Source organism: Suncus etruscus, chromosome 3 (genome assembly GCF_024139225.1).
Source record: "Suncus etruscus isolate mSunEtr1 chromosome 3, mSunEtr1.pri.cur, whole genome shotgun sequence".
In the NCBI taxonomy this organism is placed as follows: domain Eukaryota; kingdom Metazoa; phylum Chordata; class Mammalia; order Eulipotyphla; family Soricidae; genus Suncus; species Suncus etruscus.
The window spans coordinates 36,195,587-36,218,879 of NC_064850.1; the positions used below are offsets into that span (position 1 = coordinate 36,195,587).

Sequence of the window (23,293 nt, forward strand, 5' to 3'; positions counted from 1 at the left end):
GCTCAGAAATTGCCCCTGGCTTGGGGGGACCATATGGGATGCCGGGGGATCGAACCGTAGTCCTTCCTTGGCTAGCGCTTACAAGGCAGACACCTTACCTCTAGCGCCACCTCGCCAGCCCCTGAACATGTAATCTTTGAAAAAGAAGGCAGGAAGAAATAACTACACTAACAACTAACTAGGTCAGCCTCATGCAAGGCAAACATCCTACTGCACTAGTGCTGTACTATTGTCCACTGTACTCTTGCTCCAGCTTCCAAGGATCATTCTTGGTGGACTTGGGGAACCATCTGGGGTGCGGGTGAGCAAAACCAGGTCATTCAATGCAACTTTGCCTGCTGTATTATCTTTCCAATCCAGTCCATACCTTGCATCAGATTCTCAAGGGGGTCTGTTTAAGAACTGCTCATCTAGTAGGAGAGAGTCAAATACTAACGGTAATACTGCAGAATTATAGCCAACACAGAGTGATCTAAAAGAGTAATATGGTCATCCTGAAGGGTGAGTGCAGGGTCTGGAGAGAAAGTACAATGGAGTAAGCAATGAACATTACTGGGTCTCTCTCTCTCTCTCTCTCTCTCTCTCTCTCTCTCTCTCTCTCTCTCTCTCTGTCTTTCTCTCTCTCTCTCTATCACACACACACACACACACTCTTTTTATTTCTCACACACACAATTGTTTTCATGAAGCAAACATTTTCTAATTGAGGAAACTTAACAACTTCCCTTTTATTTTGGGGGTTGGGGTTGGTTTGCTTTGAGCAATAGCTATCATTGTTGGGGCCTCTTCCCTGCTCTGTCCTTAGAAATCACCCTGGCCAGTGCTTGGGGGACCATAACGTGCCAGAGATTAAACCACATATGCCTATACTGTCTTGTCCTCAGTTTCCTTTCCGTATTAGTGCTCTTCTTGCATGGATTAAGGTATTTAGGTCTTGAAAGCCTTACTAATTTGTCAGAACTTCAGAAGAATTGATTCATGTTATGGATTTGTCATTCTCCAAAACCTATTATTTCCTATCAAAGCACATTGGGGGCCCACTGAGGGACTCTCTGAGAGTTTCTAAGACAGTCTTTGTAGCTTTAAACCAAGTCAAAGATGGAATTGGGTCATTTTCTTGCTTGCCTTGTTTTATATGATCTCTGCCTATTTAGTAATCCTATGGAATTTTAGTTAATTTGTTAGTTTTTTGTATCAGACCATGCCCTTTCTATTTAATTATATTGTCACTATTGTCACATTAATTATATTGACATTTCTTTTGAAAGGATCTTTGAGGTGGCTGTTACTGGACCAAGAGAAAAATGACATCCATCATCAAGTTAACTACGCTCTCTGGGGTTCAAGAGGAGTCTGCTCTGTGCTACCTGCTCCAAGTTGATGAGTTTCGATTTTTATTAGACTGTGGCTGGGATGAGCATTTTTCTATGGATATTATTGATTCCCTGAGGAAGTAAGCTCCCTTTTGTTCTTTTTTTTTTTTTTTTTTTTTTTTGGTCACACCCGGCAGCACTCAGGGGTTAGTCCTGGCTCTATGCTCAGAAATCGCCCCTAGCAGGCACAGGGGATCATATGGGATGCCAGGATTCAAACCACCGTCCTTCTGCATGAAAGGCAAAAATGCCTTACCTTCATGCTATCTCCCCAGCCCCCCCTTTTGTTCTTTAGACTTTTAGCAAATTGATTTCTCTTTACAGTGGCAATATTTTGATGCGGTATCATTTGCTTTTTGATCTGATTTTTAGTTCATCGCAACAACAACAAAAAAAGCCCTCTTATGCCAAAGGAGATTTTTTTTTTTCCTTATGCCAAAGAGCCAGATCGTAACTGTCCTTATTAAGTTTGAATGATCAGGGGCCAGGCGGTGGCGCTAAAGGTAAGGTGCCTGCCTTGCCAGCACTAGCCTAGGACGGACCGCGGTTCGATCCCCCGGTGTCCCATATGGTCCCCCAAGCCAGGAGCGACTTCTGAGCGCATAGCCACGAGTAACCCCTGAGCTTACGGGTGTGGCCCAAAAACAAACAAAAAAAAAAAGTTTGAATGATCAGCTATGTTGGTTGGAATTCAGCTCAATCTTACTTTCAGATTGTCGCTTTTACTTGTCTTATGGATCTGTGGGGAAACTTGCAACCTTATTTTAGGGACAAGTGAGACAAAGTCTGTAAGAATTTAGAAGAAATGCCTCTGAAAAAAATTTTTTGGAGAGTAGAAATGTTTCTGTCAGCACAGTCAGGTTGTTCCCAGGTCTCAGTGCAAGGCCCTGAGCAATAGTACGAGGAGGAATAAGTGGTTCCCCAAAATACTGCTGTACCCAAGGCAAAATCAAGTTCTGTCCTAATGTTGGAAAGAGAAGGACTTAAGAAAATTAGAGTTTGCAACAAAACTGTTTTGTTTTTGGTGTTTTTTTCTTTCAGTTTTTGGGTCACACTTGGCAAGGCTCAGGAGACATTCTGAGGGTCTGCCCTTGGGAATTACTCCTGTTGGTGCTATTGGCACTATAAAAGATGTTGGGGGCCAAACCTGGGTCAGGTATCTGCAAGGCAAGTGCCTTACCCACAGTACTACTTCTCCAGCCCTGGATCAATGCTTTTTTTTTTTAAGTTCATCTTGTTTGTTTTTTGTTCTGTTTTGGTTTGGGGACCACATTCAGCTGTGCTCAAGGCTTACTACTTGCTCCGTGTTCAAGAATTAGTCCTGGCAGGATAAGGAGACCATATGGGATACCAGGGATTGAACCTGGGTCATTGGCATTCAAGACAAGTGCCCTTCCTGTGTACTATTGTTTTGGCCCCTTATTTCATTTGGGCATTTTTTTGTTTGTTTGTTTGTTTTGTTTTGTTTTGTTTTTTGGGCCACACTCAGTGACACTCAGGGGTTACTTCTGGCTATGTGCTCAGAAATCGCTCCTGGCTTGGGGGCCCATTTGGGACACTGGGGGATTGAACTGCGGTCTGTATTAGGCTAGCACGGGCAAGGTAGACACCCTACCTACTGCTTGCTCCACCATTCCAGCCCCATATTTTATTTCTTTTGTCAGTGAGAGTGTATGCTTCATCAATGAATTCATATATTAGTATAATGATATGCTGCCAGAATCAAGTAGAAATCTCCAGCAAAAGGGCCAGAGCAATAGTATAGCAGGTAGGTGTTTGCCTAACATGCAGCTTATTCAGGTTTGATTCCCCAGCATCTAATATGGTCCCCCTGTGGAAAGAGCCAGGAATAAACTTTGAGTATCACTGGGAATGGCTACTCCTCCCCACCAAAAAAAAGGTGGGGGGGGAACAAAACCAAAAAAATCTACAACGAATCAGTGCTGTTGAAATAGTCTTTCAACCAATTCTGAAATCTTGAATCAGCTTCCTCAGAAGTCTCTTTCTGTTTTGTTTACTGTGTCCAGCCCCTATATATGTCAATACAGCTCAAAACTAAGCATAGTAATTTGGGACTTAGAATTGTGGTCCCAAGGGCCGGAGAGATAGCATGGAGGTAAGGTGTTTACCTTGCATTCAGAAGGTCAGTGGTTTGAATCCTGGCATCCCATATGGTCTCCTGAGCCTGCCAGGAGCGATTTCTGAGCATAGAGCCAGGAGTAACCCCTGAGCACTGCTGGATGTGACCCAAAAACCAAAAAAAAAAAAAAACAAAAAACAAAAAAAAACAAAAGTAAAAAAAAAATGAATTGTGGTTCCAGGTTTTATTTTAGTGATAGAAATCGATAGATACGGGGCTGGCGAGGTGGCACTAGAGGTAAGGTGTCTGCCTTACAAGCCCTAGCCAAGGAAGTACCGAGGTTCGATCCCCGGCATCCCATATGGTTGCCCCAAGCCAGGGACAATTTCTGAGCGCTTAGCCAGGAGTGACCCCTGAGCATCAAACGGGTGTGGCCCGAAAAACCAAAAAAAAAAAAAAAAAAAAGAAATCGATAGATACCATGATTTTAGAGCTTAAATTTAGCTCTTTCATGTAGGCCCAATCTTTATTCCAGAATTCTAGAAATCTAAACTTGGCAGATTAGTTTTTTGTTTTTTAATGTGTTAAATATTTTTATTGTGTATGTCAGAACTTTTTTTTTTTAATATGGAACGCTTTATGAATTTGCATGTCATCCTTGCACAGGGGCAATGCTAATCTTCTCTGTATTGTTCCAATTTTAGTATATGTGCTGCCGAAGCGAGCAATGTATGTCAGAACTTTTATGAAGAATGTAGCCTTTATACCTTATGGGTCATTTGGTATATACATATATCTTCTTTAATACCAAGGTATAATTTTAAAAAGACTTACTTTTTGAAGTCATACCCAGCATTGCTTAAGTGTTATTCGTGGCTCTGCTCAGGAATCATACCTGGTGACTTAGGGAAGCATATGGATACCAAGATCGAACTTGGGTTAGCCAACTGCATGGCAAATGCCCTTCCTACTATTCTATTGCTGTAAAAATACTTCTAAAATAAAAATACTTTTGAACAAAAATTTTTCATTTCATTCTATAGCCTTATAAAATTGCCAATCTGTCACTAACTCACATGGAATACAATTAGCTTCTTTGACTATGGAGATATGCCACAGAACTTTAAAAAGAATGTGTCTTGGAGCCAGAGAGATAGTATAGCAGATAGGGCACCTGTCTTGTATGCAGCCAACCCAGGCTCAATCTCCGGCCTCTCATTTGGTCTCATGAGTACTGCCAGGAATGATTCCTGATTGTAAAGCCAGGAGTAAGCCCTGAGCATCACTTGAAGAGGCCCCAAAACAAAATAAGATAAAATAAAAAGAGGGCTGGAGAGATAGCACAGCAGTAGGGCATTTGTCTTGCATGCAACTGACCTGGGACAGACCTGGGTTTGATTCCCAGCATCCCATATGGTCCCCTGAGATTGCCAGGAGTGATTTCTGAGCGCAGAGCCAGGCATAACCCTTGAGCACTGCTGGGTGTGCCCCCCACCCCCAAATTAAAAAGATTCCATTCTGGCATCAGCTCAACTTTAATTTAGAAATAAAATTTTGGGGGCCTGGTGATGTGCTGGTTGTGGAGAGCTAGTCTGGCAGGTTAGTTTTGGACATCTTGTGCTTCTTCTTTTCCAAAGAGCTCCGTGTGGTCCTCACTTGGATTGTGTTATATCCTAGGCATGTTCACCAGATTGATGCTGTCTTGCTGTCGCACCCGGATCCTCTCCACCTCGGTGCCCTCCCTTATGCTGTTGGGAAACTGGGGCTAAACTGTGCCATCTATGCCACCATTCCCGTTTACAAAATGGGACAGATGTTCATGTATGATCTCTATCAGGTAACACAAGCACTCAAACCTTTCACACATGTACAGATTTTTACTTGTTTGTTTCTGTGGTGCCAGGGATCAATGTCAGGGCATTCCATAGGCAAGGCAAACACTCTCTACTGAGCCACATCTCTGGCCCTGCATTGCTCATCTCTATTTTGAGGCCGTCTGAGCTGTGCTCAGGGGCTCAGGAGTCTCTTGGTCCCCCTCACCACCACCCCCACTTGTTTGTTGTATTTTTTGGGTCACACCCTACGGTGCTCAGGGGTTACTCCTGGCTCTGTGCTCAGAAATCGCTCCTGGCAGGCTCTGGGGATCATATGGAATGCTGATGGATCAAACCTGGCTCCTTCCCAGATTGGCTGTGTGCAAGGCAAATGCCCTACTACTGAGTTATCCCTTTGGTTTCTTAGGGGCTTCTTGTGGTGGTTCTTGGCTTTTTGGCTGGGCAGTTAAGTGCTCGAACCCAGAAATGGGTGCTGCCATGGATTAGCAATGCTGATGATACTACATGGTGCCAACGTTTAAATAAATATTCTCCAGGGATGCACCCTCATCACTGAGCTATTTCCCTTACTTTTCACCTTTTATTTATGTTTTGTCTTAGTCTCGACACAACACTGAAGATTTTACACTTTTTACTTTGGATGACGTGGATGCAGCCTTTGACAAAATCCAGCAGTTAAAGTTTTCTCAGATTGTGAATTTGAAAGGTAAAATGTTAATTGAACTAATGCAATTTTATTTTCAGAAAGGCACAAGGGATTTATGGGGTACCAGGATGAGCCCAATTAGTCATGCACAAAGCAAGTGCCCTACCTGCTGTACTATTGCTTTGGCCCTCATGTCCTTAATTATTTTGTAGACTAGATGTTTTTATACTATAGTCTTTCTTTTTGGGCAGGGGCACACTCAGTGGCACTCAGGGATTACTCCTAGTTTTGTTTTTTGGATTTTTTGGGGGGTTGGGTGGGTTTTGAGTCAAACCCAGCAGTGCTTAGGGGTTACTCCTGGTTCTGTGCTCAGAAATCACTCCTGGCAGGCATGGAAAACTGGGATGCCGGGATTCAAACCACCATTTGTCCCAGATCACTGCATGCAAGGCAAATGCCCTACTGTTGTGTTATTTCTCCGGCCCCAGGGGTTGTTACTTTTGGCTCTGCACTTAGGAATCACTCCTGGCAGGCTCAGGAGACTATCTGAGATGCTGGGGATCAAACTTTCATTGGCTGCGTGCAAGGTAAACACCCTGCTATCTCTTTAGCCCCTTTATAGTGATACTTTTATTTATTTTTTATTTTGTTTTTGAGCTACACAAGGTGGTGCTCATGGTTTACTCCTGACTCTGCACTTGGGGGTCATTCTCGGTGGTGCTCAGGGTACCATCTGGTGTGCTGGGGGTCTAACCTGGGCCTTCTGTGTGCAAGGCAAGCTCTGTGCAAGTACCCGCACACAAGTACTTGAATTGGCCTTGAATTGTTGTTTGCAAATTGTTGTTAGCAAAAATGAGGCACTCGGTTTGATTATTTTTTAATATTTGAGATCATTGTTGAGGTTAAATATTAAAATGTGTTGTTTCATAGATGCTGCCTGTTAAATCTATGAAAAGTTTTCTAACTAGTGAATTACCTTTCTTAGGGTTATAAAATCAGTTTCTGAGTATTATCATTTTCTTCTTAACATAGGTAAAGGACATGGCTTGTCCATCACCCCTCTGCCAGCTGGTCACATGATTGGTGGAACCATATGGAAAATTGTCAAGGACGGAGAAGAAGAAATTGTGTATGCAGTTGACTTCAACCACAAGAGGGAGATGTAGGTATATTGAGATAGATGCTAAAAGATTGAAGGTGTTATTTATTTTTGATGGAAAATGAGAATGAAGGAATGATTTGTTTCATATTTTTGTTTGTTATTTTAGTGATACTAGATATTGAACAACAGACTTCATATATGTGAGGTGAAATAAATTTTTATTTTTGGGGGTCTCACCCAGTGTGCTCAGGGGTTACTCCTGGCTCTGCACTCAGAAATTGATCCTGGTGGGCTTGGGGGACCATGGGATGCTGGGATTCAAACCACCGCCCTTTCTAGGTTGGCTGTGTGTAAAGCAAACGTCCTACCACTGTGCTCTCTCTCTGGCCCTTGAAATACATTTTTTATTTTTATTGGTTTTTGGGTCACACTCAGCAGTGCTCAAGGGTTTCTCCTGGCTCTATGCTCAGAAATCGCTCCTGGCAGGCTTGGGAGATCATATGAGATGCCGGGATTTGAACCACCGTCCTTCTGCATGGAAGGCAAATGCCCTACCTCCATGCTATTTCTCCGGCCTGACATACATTTTTAACCAGAAATCTAGAGCAAGTTAAAAGCAGGAGACAATGTGGGTTTTTTGGTGCTGTTTTTTGTTTGTTTGTTTTGTTTTATTTTGGGCCATGCTCAGTGGTTATTCCTGGCTATGCACTCAGAAATTGCTCCTGGCTCGGGGGACCACATGAGACACCAGGGGATTGAACCACAGTCCGTCCTAGGTTAGTGTGTGCAAGGCAGATTCCTACTGCTTGCGCCACTGCTCTGTGCCTAGGAGACAATGTTTTAAAAGTTGTTTATTTGCTTTGTAAAAATAATTTGATAAAGATGAACAGTTATTTCAATGGTAAGTAGTTTTTTGGTTTTGTGTCATTCAAGTTTTATTTTATTTTATTTTTTTATTTTTTGGGTCTAGGAGACAATGTTTTAAAAGTTGTTTATTTGCTTTGTAAAAATAATTTGATAAAGATGAAGTTATTTCAATGATAAGTAGTTTTTTTGGTTTTGTGTCATTTAAGTTTTATTTTATTTTATTTTTTTAGTTTTTGGGTCACACCCGACAGTGCTCAGGTGTTACTCCTGGCTCCCTGCCCAGAAATAGCTCCTAGCAGGCTCAGGGGACCATATGGGATGCCGGGATTCGAACCACCAACCTTCTGCGTGCAAGCCAAACGTCCTACCTCCATGCTATCTTTCCGGCCCCTAATTTACTTTATTTAAAGAACAGTATCACATAATGGACAGAGTTGATAATAATGCATTTGTTTCCAGGTTACTGGCAGAGAATAAAAAGTTTTAAAAAAGGGGGAGGGAGGAAAAATGAGGAAGCCAGAGAGCAAAAAAAAGTACAACACAAGCAAATCTGTGAAAGTTATGATACCTCCAATGAAGGCATTAAGTTCTTGCCAGAGGTTTAATAAGCTCTTATTGCTAGTAAAGTACCTTTTAAAGTGAGATGTTCTGGGAAGTACTTGAGTTGGTTCATCTGAGTCTTTGTGGGAAAGGGCCTACTTTCTGGAAAGCCATTTAGCAAGTCTGTATATGTAGCAAATAGCATTGTAGGATTGTGTCCTAAAGAAGTAAAAAAAAAAATAGAGGCCGGAATGATAGCACAGCAGTAGGACGGTTGCCTTGCACACCCCAGGACAGTTCCATTCCTGGCATCCCATAAGGTCCCCCAAGTCTTCCAGGAGTGATTGCTGAGCGCGGAGCCAGGAGTAACCCCTGAGAGTGGCTGGGTGTGACCCAAAAACAAAACAAAACAAATTTATGAAAAACGAAGTAAAAAATACAATTGAATATAATTGAAGCATTTTGCAAAACCATTTTTGGGAATATTATTGATAATGGTAGAATGAATATCAGTAGAGGGAACTCTCCCAATGAAGGTAGTACAAATATGATACAAAGTCCTGACAATTGTTAAAAACTTGGTTGAGGGAAAAAAAATTAAGTTGTTGGAGAAAATCAAAATATAAACTGAGTATGGAGGGCCAGAACAATAGCTGGTAAGGTGTTTTGCCTTGCACGCAGCTGACCCAAGTTCGGTCCCTAGTATCCCTGAGCACTGCCGGGAATGACTTCTGAGTGAAGAGCCAGGAGTAACCCCTGCCAGGTGTGGTCCATAAACAAACAAATAAACAAAAAACCCAAAAACAACTGAGTATGGGCTTCCTCCACCTTTGGGGAAGCTACACGCTCCCTGGAGCATTCTCTCTGGCGCATTCTTTCCCTCCCTTTTCTTAGTACTTTCAAATTAAGCATGTTTTTACTTCAAAAAAGCCACCTGATGGCAGTGATGCTTTGAATATCATCTTTGTCTTATTTATATTGTATACAATATAGATTACATTTATGTCGCTAGAATCACTTATACCAAGAGATAATATTAGTTATCCCAGGGACTCTTTCATGCAAGATATTTATCTTCCTCTGTGCTCTTTAAGTTGGCATACTCCTGACTTAGATCAGGGATCATTCCTGGCAGGGCTTGGGGAACCATCTGGGGTGCCCGGGATCAAAATCAGGTTGGCCAGATGCAAGGCAAGCATTCTGCCTGCTATACTTACTATCTCTCCAGACCCTTCATCGCTGCTTTGTAAAAATGTATCCAGTTTTCTTATTTATGAGCTTTATGATGTTTTTTTAATTTAAAGGGGGAAATAAAAGATGTTGCTTACTTGGGATGTATGAGGAGTAGTTCTTGTTTACTTAAAGCGATATCCAATGAGTCCCTGGAATTTCATTGCAGCCACTTAAATGGATGTTCCTTGGAAATGCTCAGCAGACCATCCCTTCTTATCACAGACTCCTTTAATGCCACGTATGTGCAACCGAGACGGAAGCAGAGAGACGAGCAGTTGCTAAGTATGTATTATACTTTGTTCTTTTTCATGAGCCTAAAACATAGTCTATGGTAAAAGTCAGGGAGGCGAAATTCTCTGGTTCTGCAGTAGAATCATGGTTGAGCTCTCAAGGCATCTCACATTCTTGTTTCCCAGCCAATGTTCTGGAGACACTGCGCGGTGACGGGAACGTGCTTATTGCAGTGGACACTGCGGGCAGAGTGTTGGAGCTCGCCCAGCTGCTCGACCAGATTTGGAGGACTAAAGATGCCGGGCTGGGTGTCTACTCACTGGCCCTTCTCAATAATGTCAGCTATAACGTGGTGGAGTTCTCCAAGTCCCAGGTTGGCTTTTCTGTTCTTGGCCATGCAGTTGGCTACCACCAAAGAGCCTACGAGTGGCCTATAAAGAAAACAACAGCTTCGTGACTCTTTGGCTCTTATTTCTCTGTTAAGGAGGTTGTTGATCATGATGATGATACCTAAAAACAAACCACTACTGTTTAGTGTGCTTTACAGATCATTATTTCAGAGACTCCTGATGCATCTTAGGAAATAGTTTCTTTGTTTTGGGGACTCACCCAGCAATGCTCAGGACTGACTCCTAGGTTGGTACTCAAGGATTCATTGCTGGTGGTCCTTGTGGGGGGCCATATGTGTTTCCAGAGATTAAACCTGGGTCAGCCATGTGTAAAGTCATCACCCTACCAATTGTACTACACTCTGGCCCCAGAAGTTTCGATTTTTGTCTTCATTCAGCAGATTGGGCAAGTTCCTTCTCTTATAACTCTTAGTGTTTTGATCTTTAAAATGGGGTAAGTAGTTGGGCCCAGAGAGATAGCACAGTGGTGTTTGCCTTGCAAGCAGCCGATCCAGGACCTAAGGTGGTTGGTTTGAATTCCGGTGTCCCATATGATCCCCCATGCCTGCCAGGAGCTATTTCTGAGCAGACAGCCAGGAGTAACCCCTGAGCATCGCCAGGTGTGGCCCAAAAACCAAAAAAAAAAAAAAGGGGGGGGGGGGTAAGTAGGTCTGAGAGGTAGCACAGTGAGTAGGAAACTTGTTGCACTGCCAACCTGGGTTCTATCCCTGGCTCCCCATATTGTTTCCTGAGCCTACCAGAAGTAAACCCTGGGTGTATCAGGAGTGATCTCTGAGCTCTGCTGGGTATGGCCCCTAAACAAAAACGGGGCAAAGGTGAGGGTGCTTGTCCATGCTAAACCACTTACCCTACCTTGCATATATGAGACCTGAGTCTGATCACTGGAACTGCCAAATGGAGGGCTGGGGTGACTGGGATGACATAAAACCAGAACTGTAGGATATAATCAGCCTCATAGGATATAAATGTTAGAATTTATTTATATATATTTTTGGGTTTGGGGCCAGTACTCAGAGTTACTCCTGGCTCTGTGCTCAAAAACTACTCCCGGTAGGCTTGGGGGACCATATGGGATGTTGGGTTTGAATCTGGATCTGCTGCTTGCAAGGCAAACTCCCTACCTGTTGTGCATCGCTCTGGCCCTAGAATTTATTTTTGTTTTCCTTTTGAGTCACTTCTTTTTCTCAAAATAACTATCTTTGGGGTGAGATGTTTTTGTGTTTGTGGGGGCAAGCTGACCCCAGTGCTAGTTTCTTGATTAATGAACCACATCCACGTCCCCCCCTGGGGTAAGAGTTCATTTAGAAACAACATACTTCCTTAGTAAGATTTAAAGAGGTAGTAACTGAAATGTAATGAATATCAAGTGATAGTTGCAAACAAGCAATATAAAGTAAATTATTTTATTCCTGCCAAGGGGAGTAGCTTGGGGTGGGGAATCCGGAGACAATGGTAGAGGGAATTTTACACTGGTGATGGGATTGGTAGAAACAAATTAATATGGGATGGCAGAAACAAATGTATTGTGAGCCGCTGTAAACCACAGTGTTATTTTATTTTTTAAGTAATAATAATAAAATGTCAAGGGGCCCTAGCGGTGGCGCAGGACGTAAGGTGTCTGCCTTGCGCACGCTAGCCTAGGACAGGCCGCAGTTCAATCTCCTGGCATCCCCTATGGTCCCCCAAGCCAGGAGCTATTTCTGAGCGCATAGCTAGGAGTAACCCCTGAGTGTCACTGGGTGTGGCCCAAATACCAAAAAAAAGAAAAAAAAAAAAGAAAAGAAAAACAAACAATAATAAAATGTCAAGTAAGTTAAACTCTTTAACTTTATATAATTTAAAGTTTCCCAGGAGTGTTTTCTAATTATCGTCCTCCTGACATCTCCTCCGAATTAGGTAGAATGGATGAGCGACAAATTGATGAGATGCTTTGAAGACAAAAGGAACAATCCATTTCAGTTTCGCCATCTGTCTCTCTGTCATGGTCTTTCCGACTTGGCCCGAGTGCCAAGCCCCAAAGTGGTACTGGCCAGTCAGCCTGACCTCGAGTGTGGCTTTTCAAGGGATCTCTTTATTCAGTGGTGTCAGGACCCGAAAAATTCCATCATCCTGACTTACAGAACTACTCCTGGGACGCTGGCACGCTTCCTCATTGATAATCCTTCTGAGAAAATTACAGAAATAGAGGTAAGCCCTCACATGTGTTTGAGGTTATGTGTTTACATCATGATATGGACAAACATCAGTGGCCATATATTAAACTGAAATTGGTGTAGGATTTTTATTGGAATAATAGAGAGTTTTTATTTGTTTGTTTGTTTTGGGGCTTTTCCCTGCAGTTCGTTAATCCTGGCTCTGAACTCAGGAATTACTCCTGGCAATACTCATGGGACCATATGGGGTGCCAGGAATTGAACCCAGATTGGTCACATCCAAGGCAAGTGCCTTACCCACTGTAGCATTGCTCCAGCTCTGTTTATGGGAATTTCTTTGTTTTGTTTGTTTTGTTTTGGGCCGAACCCAGCAGAGCTCAGGGCTGACTTTTAGCTCTGTGCTCAGGAATCATTCCTGATGGTTCTCAGGGGACTATATTGGGTGTCATGGATCCAACCTGGGTCTGGGGTATGCAAGGCAAGTACCTTACCTGCTGTACTATCACTCTGGCTTCTTTCATGGGCATTTTTTTTGGTGGGGGGGGTCACACCCAGCGGTGCTCAGGGGTTACTCCTGGCTCTATGCTCAGAAGTCACTCCTGGCAGGCTTGGGGCAGCGGCCAGGCATTTTGCAAGGCAAATGCCCCCTCTATGCTGTTAGTCCAGCCCCATCATGGGTATTTCTTTTTTGTTTGTTTTTTTTGGGTTACACCGGCAGACTCAGGGGTTACTTCTGGCTCTACACTCAGAAATTTCTCCTGGCAGGCTTGGGGGGACCATATGGGATGCTGGGATTCGAACCACCGTCTTTCTGTATGCAAGGCAAACACCCTTCCTCTATGCTATCTCTCCGGTCCCAGATATTTCTTATTTGTGTTGGGATCAGACCATCTCTGATCTTGGCCTCAAGCCTTCCACTCTTCCCTCACTGCAGACTTTCTCATTTCCTCTCATTTTCCTTAGACTTTCATGCACCTCATCTCATTTTCTCATATTCCTGTTAATAGTCCTTCTTAATTTTGCAGATTCTCTGTACCTTTCTCTTTGTTCTGTACTCATTTGACAAAGCCTCAAAAGCCCCCACTCTACCCAAGAAGTTGGCTACTGACATTGAATACATCACCTGCCAATGGACAGGTTCTGCTTCACGTTCCTTAACCCAAAGGGACACCCATAGTACTTCTCTTTGTTCTGTGAGATGATTCAGTCAGATGGTGCAGCCCTCCTCTGCCCAGCTTCCAGCTCCCTCACATCCCTAGAATATAGCCTTGTTTCCAGCCTCATTAAGCACTTGAGGTTAGGAAACAGTGTTGTCTGCCCATCCTGAATGACTGATTTTTTTAAGTAAATTATCTAATTGAAATCGTAAAGTAAAATTTTAAAGTAAATTATCCAATTGTATTCCCAGCTATTTAATTGAGTTCCAAAGCTGTTCATGATTGAATTATAGCTATACAATGTCCAACACCCAGTTTCCCTCCTGCCCTCCCCCCTTGCCTACTCTCCTCCTTGCTTACTTCTGGCAGATATTTTCTCTCTCTCTCTCTCCCCCCTCCTTTTCCCTCTCTTTTTTTTCAGACACTGGTTTGCAATATTGTTACTGAAGGAATATCATGCCTTTTATTTTACCTCCTTTCAGTCATTCCCAATTCTCATTGTCATAGTGGTCCTTTCTCTGCCCTAATTGCAGTCCCCCACTCTTTGTGGCAAGCTTCCTATATGAACTGGTCTTCCTGACCCTTATCTTTAGAATAGATATTCTATTGTACTAGAATAAGATTATTCTATCTTTGTTTCTCTCTCTCTCTTTCTCTCTTTCTCTCTCTCCCTCTCCTTTGGACTCAGCGTAACACTTTCCATATCCATAAACAAATAAATCCATATAAACAAATTTCATGATGTTATTTTTTTCTAACAGTTGCATAGTATTTCTATTGTATAGATGTACCACAGTTTCCTTCCTTCCTTCCTTCCTTCCTTCCTTCCTTCCTTCCTTCCTTCCTTCCTTCCTTCCTTCCTTCCTTCCTTCCTTCCTTCCTTCCTTCCTTCCTTCCTTCCTTCTTTCTCTCTCTCTCTTTTTTTCTTCTTTTTTGCGTCACACCCAGTGGTGCTCAGGGGTTACTCCTGGTTCTGCACTCAGAAATTGCTCCTAGCAGGCACTGGGGACCATGTGGCCATGATGGCGAACCTATGGCACATGTACCAGTGGTGGCATGTGAAGGCCTTGCAGTTGGCATGTGGGAAGGTCCGCAATTAAGATATGCAGCGCGTGCTGCATAGTTTTTAGATACTAAAATCTTGTTATTAAGGTTTAATTGACATGCTGGCACTTTTGAGGACATTTTTTGGTTTTGTGTGGCAGTTTGGGCATGTGGGCTCTCAAAGGTTAGCCATCACTGCCATATGGGATGCCGGGATTTGAACCACTGTCTATTTGAATCAGTTGCATGTAAGGCAAATATCCTATCGTTCTGCTATCTCTCCTGCCCAACCACGGTTTCTTTATCTACTCATCAGTTCTCACACTTGGGTTGTTTACATATTCTGGCTATTGCGAATAGTTTAGTTAGTAAACAGGTATTCAGAAGGCTTTTCTGCATTGTGTTTTTGGGCCCTTAAGATATATTCATATTGGGGCCAGCGCGGTGGCACTAGAGGTAAGGTGTCTGCCTTGCCAGCGCTAGCTTAGGACGGACCGCAGTTCCATCCCCTGGCATCCCATATGGTCCCCCAAGCCAGGAGTGACTTCTGAGCGCATAGCCAGAAGTAACCCCTGAGCATTACCGGGTGTGGCCCCAAAACAAAAAAAAAACAAAATAAATAAAAGATATATTCATAGGAACAATATTTTTGGGTCATATGGGAGCTCAATTTCTAGTATTTTGAGTAATATTTATGTGATTTTCCAAAAAGGCTGGACTAGTTAACATTCCCTGCTTGCCATATGAGAATGAGAGTCCTTTCTTCTCACAAAAGATGACTGCTTTTTTAAAACTAGCTTGACTTCAATCAAACTCACCTTTGAAATAAATGACAACTTGATTTTGCCACTAACCTAAACAGCATCTGTATGACGTGCAGTAGAAATTTAAATAATTTCAGGTTTCAGAGAAGTTTACTTTGAAGATGACAAGTCAGTTTAGAGAGGTGCATGAAATTCCATGGGAAAATGAGAGGAAGTGAGAAAGTTAGCAGTGAGGGAAGAGTGTTCCTCTCATACTGGAAGGGCCTTTCTTTCTGTTTTTCTTCAGCTGAGGAAACGTGTGAAGCTGGAAGGGAAAGAACTGGAAGAATACTTAGAAAAAGAGAAACTAAAGAAGGAAGCTGCTAAAAAACTTGAGCAGTCCAAAGAGTGAGTGTTATTTTCAGACAGATTATAAATTTATATCAGTAACTAAGAACTTATTTATTTGTTTTAAGGCCGCACTCAGCAATATGAAGTGTTTACTTCTGGTTCTGTGCTCAGGGATCACTCCTTAGTGAGGACTGGGGCCACACAGGGTGCCTGGGACCAAACCTGGGTCAATTGCAAGCTAGACAAGTGTCCTACCTGCTGTAGTATCTCTTTAGCCCCAAGAATTTATTTGTTTTTAAATTTTTTTATATAGTCACAATGAAATCACAAAGGTATTCATGATTGGGTTTCAGGCATACAGTGTTTCTTCACTAGTGTCCACATTTTAATTTTAATTTTTTTTTTTTTTTTTTTTTTTTGGTTTTTGGGCCACACCTGGCGATGCTCAGGGGTTACTCCTGGCTGTCTGCTCAGAAATAGCTCCTGGCAGGCACAGGGGACCATATGGGACACTGGGATTTGAACCAACCACCTTTGGTCCTGGATCGGCTGCTTGCAAGGCAAATGCCACTGTGCTATCTCTCCGGGCCTTTAATTTTAATTTTTTAAATTAAATTTTATCTTTTTTAATTTTTTTTTTTTTTTTTTTTTTTTTTTTTTGTGGTTTTTGGGTCACACCCGGCAGTGCTCAGGGGTTATTCCTGGCTCCAGGCTCAGAAATTGCTCCTGGCAGGCACGGGAGGACCATATATGGGACGCCGGGATTCGAACCGATGACCTCCTGCATGAGAGGCAAACGCCTTACCTCCATGCTATCTCTCCGGCCCCATCTTTTTTAATTTTTGATTTTTGGCTACACCTGGTGGGGTTTACTCCTGACTGGCTCAGGGGACGATATGTGATGCCAGAGATCGAACCCAAGTTGATTACGTGCAAGGCAAATACCTGCTGTGCTGTTAGGCTGTGTTGTTGCTCTGGCCTTTTCCAGTGTCCACTTTTTTTTACCACTGTCCAAAACTTACCTTCCCGGAGTCTCCTTCAACAAATGCACTTTTTTTTTGTTTTTGGGTCACATCCGACGACAGCGCTCAGGTGCTACTTCTGGCTCTCTGCTCAGAAATTACTCCTGGCGACATGGGGGACCATATGGGATGCCGGGATTTGAACCACCATCCATTCTGGATTGGCTGCGTGCAAGGCAAACACCCTACCACTGTGCTATCTCTCCGGCCCCAAAAGGCACTTTTATATATATATATATAAATTTTTTCATGGTGGTTTCTAGCAACGTTTTTGTAAAGGTTTCATACATGACACTTTTCCACTTTTCAGCACTTCCTCTACCTCTCCTGGTTGAATGATTTCCTCCACCATAGTCATATCTCACCTGCCTTCCTCCTCCCCCCTGCTCAAATCTGGAGAACTTAATTTTTTTAAGATATAAAAAGCTTAACTGAAAAGACATAATTATTTTTTCTACTTCATTTTCTGTATTTCAGATGGTGCCAGAAGAACATTTTTTGTTTTTGTTTTTCAGGGCTCTTATCATAGTAATGTTTTTTGTTATTGGCAGTTACAGATCAGTTTTCGAAAATGTCAACATGCTATTATTATCCTCGTTGACTTCCTGTACAGTGATATTCACTAATGATATTAACTGAAGCCATTTTATGAGGATCTCAGTGGCGGGGACCCTCTGACCTTCTCGGCTCTCCAATCCTCTCAGGGCAGATCTGGACTCCAGTGATGAGAGTGACGTGGAGGAAGATATCGACCAGCCGTCGGCTCATAAAACCAAGCACGACCTGATGATGAAAGGGGAGGGCAGTCGAAAAGGAAGTTTCTTCAAACAGGCCAAAAAGTCCTACCCAATGTTTCCTGCCCCTGAAGAAAGGATTAAGTGGGACGAATATGGAGAAATTATCAAGTATGTCAGCCTAACCACGCTTTCCTTCCTTCCAGATCACAGCAGCTCATCACACTCCAGTTGGGGCCTAACGTGTTTCTTCCTGCTTTCTTCATGTACTGTAGCTAGTTTTGAGGTTCCTCAGTTTGAGATGGGAGACAGAGAGCTTGTTTGGAAGGCTAAAAGAAAGGTTGAGGAGCTTCTAGAGAATGACAGACACTAAAGGAAAACTAAAGTTCTAGGACTTAAGTATGTGAAAGACTGAAAAAGATAATCAAGACTTTTCTCTTCCCTGAGCACTGAGCTGGAGAGAAAGTATAGGTCTTATTTGTGTGTGATTGGCCCTTTACCCTCCCTTTGATTTGAAGATGGCCCCCTGAGCACAGAGCCAGGAGTAAGCCCTGAGCACTACTCAATGACCACCCCACACACATACAAACATTCAAACAACAACAAAGAGATAAGGAATATACATTGGATTATAAGAACTTCTGATGGCTAGTAGACAGTGATTGTGTTCCCTTTGGGGTATATTATTGTCTTATATTTTGGTTGCCATTAGAAAATAAGACTACATGAGTAGAACCTTAGGAAAGCTGCCAGATTTACACCTGCAATTGAAAAACAACTAAAGTCAGAAATTCACAAATATTTTTCTTCTGATGCAGGGGACCTCTTAACCCACTGGTGCCTGTCAAATGCCTTAGCGCAATGGCTTTCATCAGCCTCTTTCAGCAACCCTTCCCAGGCATCTTGTCCACTGAGTCCAGCCTTCCAAGCCCCTAGAAACCTGGTTTCTTGCTTGTGCCCCCCCCAACACATGCTGACTTGAACATAGAATAGAGGACTTAGGTCATTTTTTTTCCCTTTCTTTTTGGGTTTTTGGGCCACATCAAGCGGCACTCGGGTTACTCCTGGCTCTGAGCTCAGAAATCACTCCTGGCAGGGAGGAAGAGCACATGGGATACCAGGGATCAAACCTGGGTCAGCTGCATGCAAGGCAAAATGCCCTACCCACTGTGCTATCACTCCAGCTCCCCTAATCATTCTTTTTTTTTTAATTGGTTTTTGGGCCACACCCAGCAGCGCTCAGGGGTTACTCCTTTCTCTATGTTCAGAAATCGCTCCTGGCAGGTTCAGGGGACCATATAGGATGCCAGGGATCAAACCCAGGTCCAGCCTGGGTCAGCCACATGCAAGGCAAACGCCCTACTGCTGATCTTTTGCTCTGCCCCAATCATTCTTGAATTTAATTAAGAATATTGTAGAATTGCAAGGCCTGAGAAATGGCATAGCAGGTAGAATGTTGCCTTGCACACAGCCAGCCCAGGTTTGATTCCTGCATCCCATATTGTCCCCTAAGTACCATCAACAGTAATTAATTTCTGAGTGCAGAGCCAGGAATCACTCCTGAGCAGTGCTGGGTGTGGTCCAAAAGCAAACAAAAAAAATTCTAGAATCTGTTAAGCTTTTAAACATACTGGATAGGCTAGTGGAACAGGTCATTGGAAGTAGCTAGTATTAAAGACTGTTGCAATCTGCCCTGAATTCAACAATTTTTCCCTCAGTGTCTTTGGTTTCCCTTTGTAACTCCAAATCCTTATAAATCTCAAACCGACCTTTGATTTGAGACCCCTGCGCTCTCTCTCTCTCTCTCTCTCTCTCTCTCTGATCCAGAAAAAAGAAAATTAGGTTTCATTATTCCCTCCTTCCCACAGAAAGTTTCCCTTAGCACAACAAAGAAAGACAGTAGCTCAAGTTCCATCTAGCTCCAACATAAGATTATTTATGATGGAATGTTCACATGTGGTGACTACTTTTAACAAAAGCCTTCTGGTTTAGGCCCGAGGATTTCTTAGTGCCAGAACTTCAGGCTACTGAAGAAGAAAAGAATAAGCTTGAATCGGGCATGGCTAATGGTGATGAACCCATGGACCAGGATTTATCCGATGTTCCCACCAAGTGTGTATCTGCAACAGAATCTATCGAAATAAAGTAAGTGAATATAAGTTGTAAGACAAAAAAATAAAACAACAACCTCAAGGTTCTGAGTTCTATAATGTATGTTGTTCCCAAGGTGAAATTTTAAAATATCCTCTAATAAGTTTTGGCTTTTGAATTTTTATTTCTTTTTTCCAGAAAAAGATACTGTGAAATTCTCTTTGTGCATAACATTTGATGTCATAGAATTGGAAGTACAGCAGGAATTAAATAGTAAATTGTATATTTATAAGGGGGAAAAGTGCTTTCTGCTCTTTTTGTAAGTTTAGTAACAGGTTTTCTTTTGTTTATTTATTTATTTATTTTTGGGGGGCCATACCCGGTGATACTCAGGGGTTACTCCTGGCTATGCACTCAGAAATCGCTTTTGGCTTGGGGGACCATATGGGACAACAGGGATTGAACCCAGGTCCATCCTGGGTCAGCCGTGTGCAATGGTTGTGTTATCACTCCAGCCCTTAGTAGCAGGTTTTCTTAAGCAGTTCACAAGTTTGATTATCTTCTATGCTGTTTCATAACTGCACTCTGTTGTCTTTTTACATAGCACTCATTTTATTAAAGGTCAGGAAGTACAGGTAGTGAAACAAGGAACTCAATACTCAACAGTTAGCAACACTTTTACAAACTTTGTAAAATGTAACCTTTCTAAAGCATTTGTATATAAAGAAAAACTATTTTTATAAACTTTGTAAAATGTAACTTAATTAATTTTTTCCTTTATATCTGCGGTGCTAGAGACCAACTCCTGGCTCTGCTCAGGGTGTTGTTCCTAGTGGCTTATGGGTGACCACACTGTGTCAGGGATTAAACCTGGGCCTCTGGCATGAAAAGTATGTGCTCAGCCCTTTGAAGTTTCTCTGGGGCCCCAACCATGTTTTTAATTGAGGTGACATTGCATTAGACCAGGTATGCATCACTATAAATCAATGTGTGTTGCATGAAATAAGCTTTTCACGCACTAATTCACCTGGACAATCATTTTCTTTTGCCCATTTAAACCAATCCTCCTCACCCCCTGCCTTCTGGCAACTCCTAATTTACCCTTTCAACCTAAAAACAGCTGAAAATGTGTTCATTTGTTAGTTCTGGGGAACAAAACCAGGACCTCATTCCTACAAACCATGTGCGTTGTGACTGAGCTGTGTGTGTCCCCAGAATGGACATCACTTGGCTTTGACATCTTTCATGCTCAAAATATCATTGTTGATTGGAAGTAGCTAAGAAGCCTGTTTCTCCCTTTCTGCATATTACAGTAAATAACATCAATAATTCTCATTGGGCAGTTTTTTGATTTTGTTGCCAGAGAGCAAAGTGGTTGAGCTCTTCTGATACCATTTAGCAAACATCTTGGGATATAACAAAGATCTAAATAATACACATTAACCGTATAACTCACATGCCTCTCTCACATCCTCAAGTGCCTTTTCCTTCCTGGTGATAAAGGCCCCTAATCTAGTGTTAGGTCACCTTTCCAGTAAGAGTCAAGTTGAACAATCATGTCTAATTACAGAGCCAGAGTTACATACATCGACTACGAAGGTCGCTCCGACGGGGATTCCATCAAAAAGATCATTAATCAGATGAAGCCACGACAGCTGATCATTGTTCATGGCCCGCCAGAGGCCAGCCAGGACCTCGCCGAATGTTGCCGCGCATTTGGCGGCAAAGATATTAAAGTGTACATGCCCAAGTTGCATGAGACCGTCGATGCCACAAGCGAGACTCACATCTACCAGGTAAATCTGTCGCAGGCTAGGACCCACGAGAAGTAAGTCTCCCTGTTGTGGGCGAGACAGAGACATTTAGAAGGCAGAGGCTAGGAAGATGACCCTGGGGTTCCTGCCCTGGTAGCGCTCTTGGCTTCTGCACCTCAAAGCAAGGAAATGGCTATTAGCAAGCTGTTATACCCTCTGACAAAGGAGGGCGGCAGGGAGAAACCTGCTCAGGTTTGAAGATACCAAGCATGAGAAACAAATACATGAGAATTAAGCTGAATTTTTTTTTTATGAAGCTGAATTTTTAAAAACTTTTATACTATTATTTACATGGGGGGCATATCTGGTGGTGTTTGGGATTTTCTCCCAACTCAGTACTGGGGTGGGAGTAAGCAGTTACTCTTAGCAGTGCTCAGAAAATGACTCAGAGAGGTGAACCTGCAGTGCACCGCATGTACTCAACCCATTGAGCTATCTCTCCAGCCTTCAGCAGAATCTTGTTTTGGGGGCCAGAACTGGCAGTGCTCAGGGATTATTCCCTGGTTCTGTACTCAGGAATTACTGCTGGCAGTGTTTGGGAGACCATATGGGATGCCAGGGATAGAACTTGGTTGGCTGAGCGCATGGCAAGCACCCTACCCAGTTAGCTGTTGCTACAGCCCTGAAGTTGAATTTTTTATTGGTTTTGGTTTGGGGTCACACCTGGCTGTACTTGGGGTTTATTCCTGGCTTTGTGCCTAGTGATGATCTGGTAGTGCCCTGGGGATCATATATGGTGCTGGGGTTCAAATTACAGTCAGCTGCTTACAATGCTGGCACTCTACCTCCTATACTATTTTGTTGGCTCTCTGAGTGGAATTTTATATTATTTATTTAATTAATAAATTAATTTTTTGTTTGTTTGTTTTTGGGTCACACCTGGCAGTGCTCAGGGGTTACTTCTGGCTCTATGCTCAGAAATCATTCCTGGAAGTGCTCGCTTCGGCAGCACATATACTAAAACTGGAACGATACAGAGAAGATTAGCATGGCCCCTGTGCAAGGATGACACGCAAATTCATGAAGAAATTTTTCCTGGCAGGCTCAGGGGACCATATGGGATGCCGGGATTCGAAACACCTACCTTCTGCATGCAAGGCAAATGCTTTACCTCCATGCTATCTCTCTGGTCCCAGGAATTTTTTTTATGTTTTTTATTTGATTTTTTATTTGTACCACACCTGGCTCTGTGCTCAGGGATCACTCCTGATCCTTGATCCACTCCTGATCACTCTGCTCAGGGATCACTCCTAGTGGGATTGAGGAGACCAAATGAAATTCTGGGGATCGAACTTGGGTCAGTCGAGTTCAAGGCAAACACCCTTCCCTGCTGTGCTATCCCTCCCTTCATCTTTAACCTGAATTTTAATATTTATGAAGGGATTTGTCTCCATTGTCTCAGGAGTAGGAGAGAGGGGAAGAATGTTCCCGGCATAGGGAAGAACATTTGCCAATTGTGGAGGAGTACAGAAGGATGAGCTAAAGGCCCAGAGGGGTCCTGAAGGGATTTGAACACCTGCCTTGCAAGTGTACAGTCATGAGGGCCATGCCAGTGTCCCACATACATGTGCCAAGAGCCTGGCAGCACAGCTCTCTGCCAGTAGATGGCTGTGAACCCCACAGGCGCCACAACTCTAAGAATGTGCTAGAGCTGTTGCCAGAAAGTGTGGCCTGTGGGGGACACAACAGCCAGCACTTGCGTCCCACAACTAAGAGTGTGAGCCCTGGTGAGCATGTGCGCCAACCTCAGTGAGCACTAGGGCCAACTGTGTGAGCACCACACCCTCACATGGGACCCTCACAGAGCACCAGAACTGAGGACAAAGCTGAGTACCATGGCCTGACGTGTGTGTGGCCCCAGTGGCAG

The 23,293-nt window shown here is 43.1% G+C and overlaps 1 protein-coding gene, 1 non-coding gene and 1 pseudogene across 2 annotated transcripts in view; 2 read left to right on the forward strand and 1 right to left on the reverse strand.

The window, feature by feature from the left end:
• Window positions 1-1,271: 1,271 nt before the first annotated feature.
• The window catches only part of CPSF2 (cleavage and polyadenylation specific factor 2), a 28,129-nt gene continuing 6,107 nt past the window's right edge, over window positions 1,272-23,293 (forward strand). The window contains exons 1-11 of the mRNA XM_049769793.1: window positions 1,272-1,453; window positions 5,131-5,290; window positions 5,889-5,994; window positions 6,967-7,096; window positions 9,843-9,958; window positions 10,093-10,280; window positions 12,214-12,504; window positions 15,722-15,822; window positions 17,492-17,692; window positions 19,514-19,666; window positions 21,183-21,408. Of these exons, the coding sequence (XP_049625750.1) occupies window positions 1,305-1,453; window positions 5,131-5,290; window positions 5,889-5,994; window positions 6,967-7,096; window positions 9,843-9,958; window positions 10,093-10,280; window positions 12,214-12,504; window positions 15,722-15,822; window positions 17,492-17,692; window positions 19,514-19,666; window positions 21,183-21,408 (1,821 nt within the window). The 5' untranslated portion in view covers window positions 1,272-1,304. The remainder of the gene's footprint in view (window positions 1,454-5,130; window positions 5,291-5,888; window positions 5,995-6,966; window positions 7,097-9,842; window positions 9,959-10,092; window positions 10,281-12,213; window positions 12,505-15,721; window positions 15,823-17,491; window positions 17,693-19,513; window positions 19,667-21,182; window positions 21,409-23,293) is intronic.
• On the reverse strand, window positions 4,075-4,181 carry LOC126004682 (U6 spliceosomal RNA). The gene has a single exon (XR_007493947.1). It is a non-coding gene; the product is annotated as a U6 spliceosomal RNA (small nuclear RNA).
• Window positions 22,360-22,460, forward strand: LOC126004617 (uncharacterized; annotated as a pseudogene).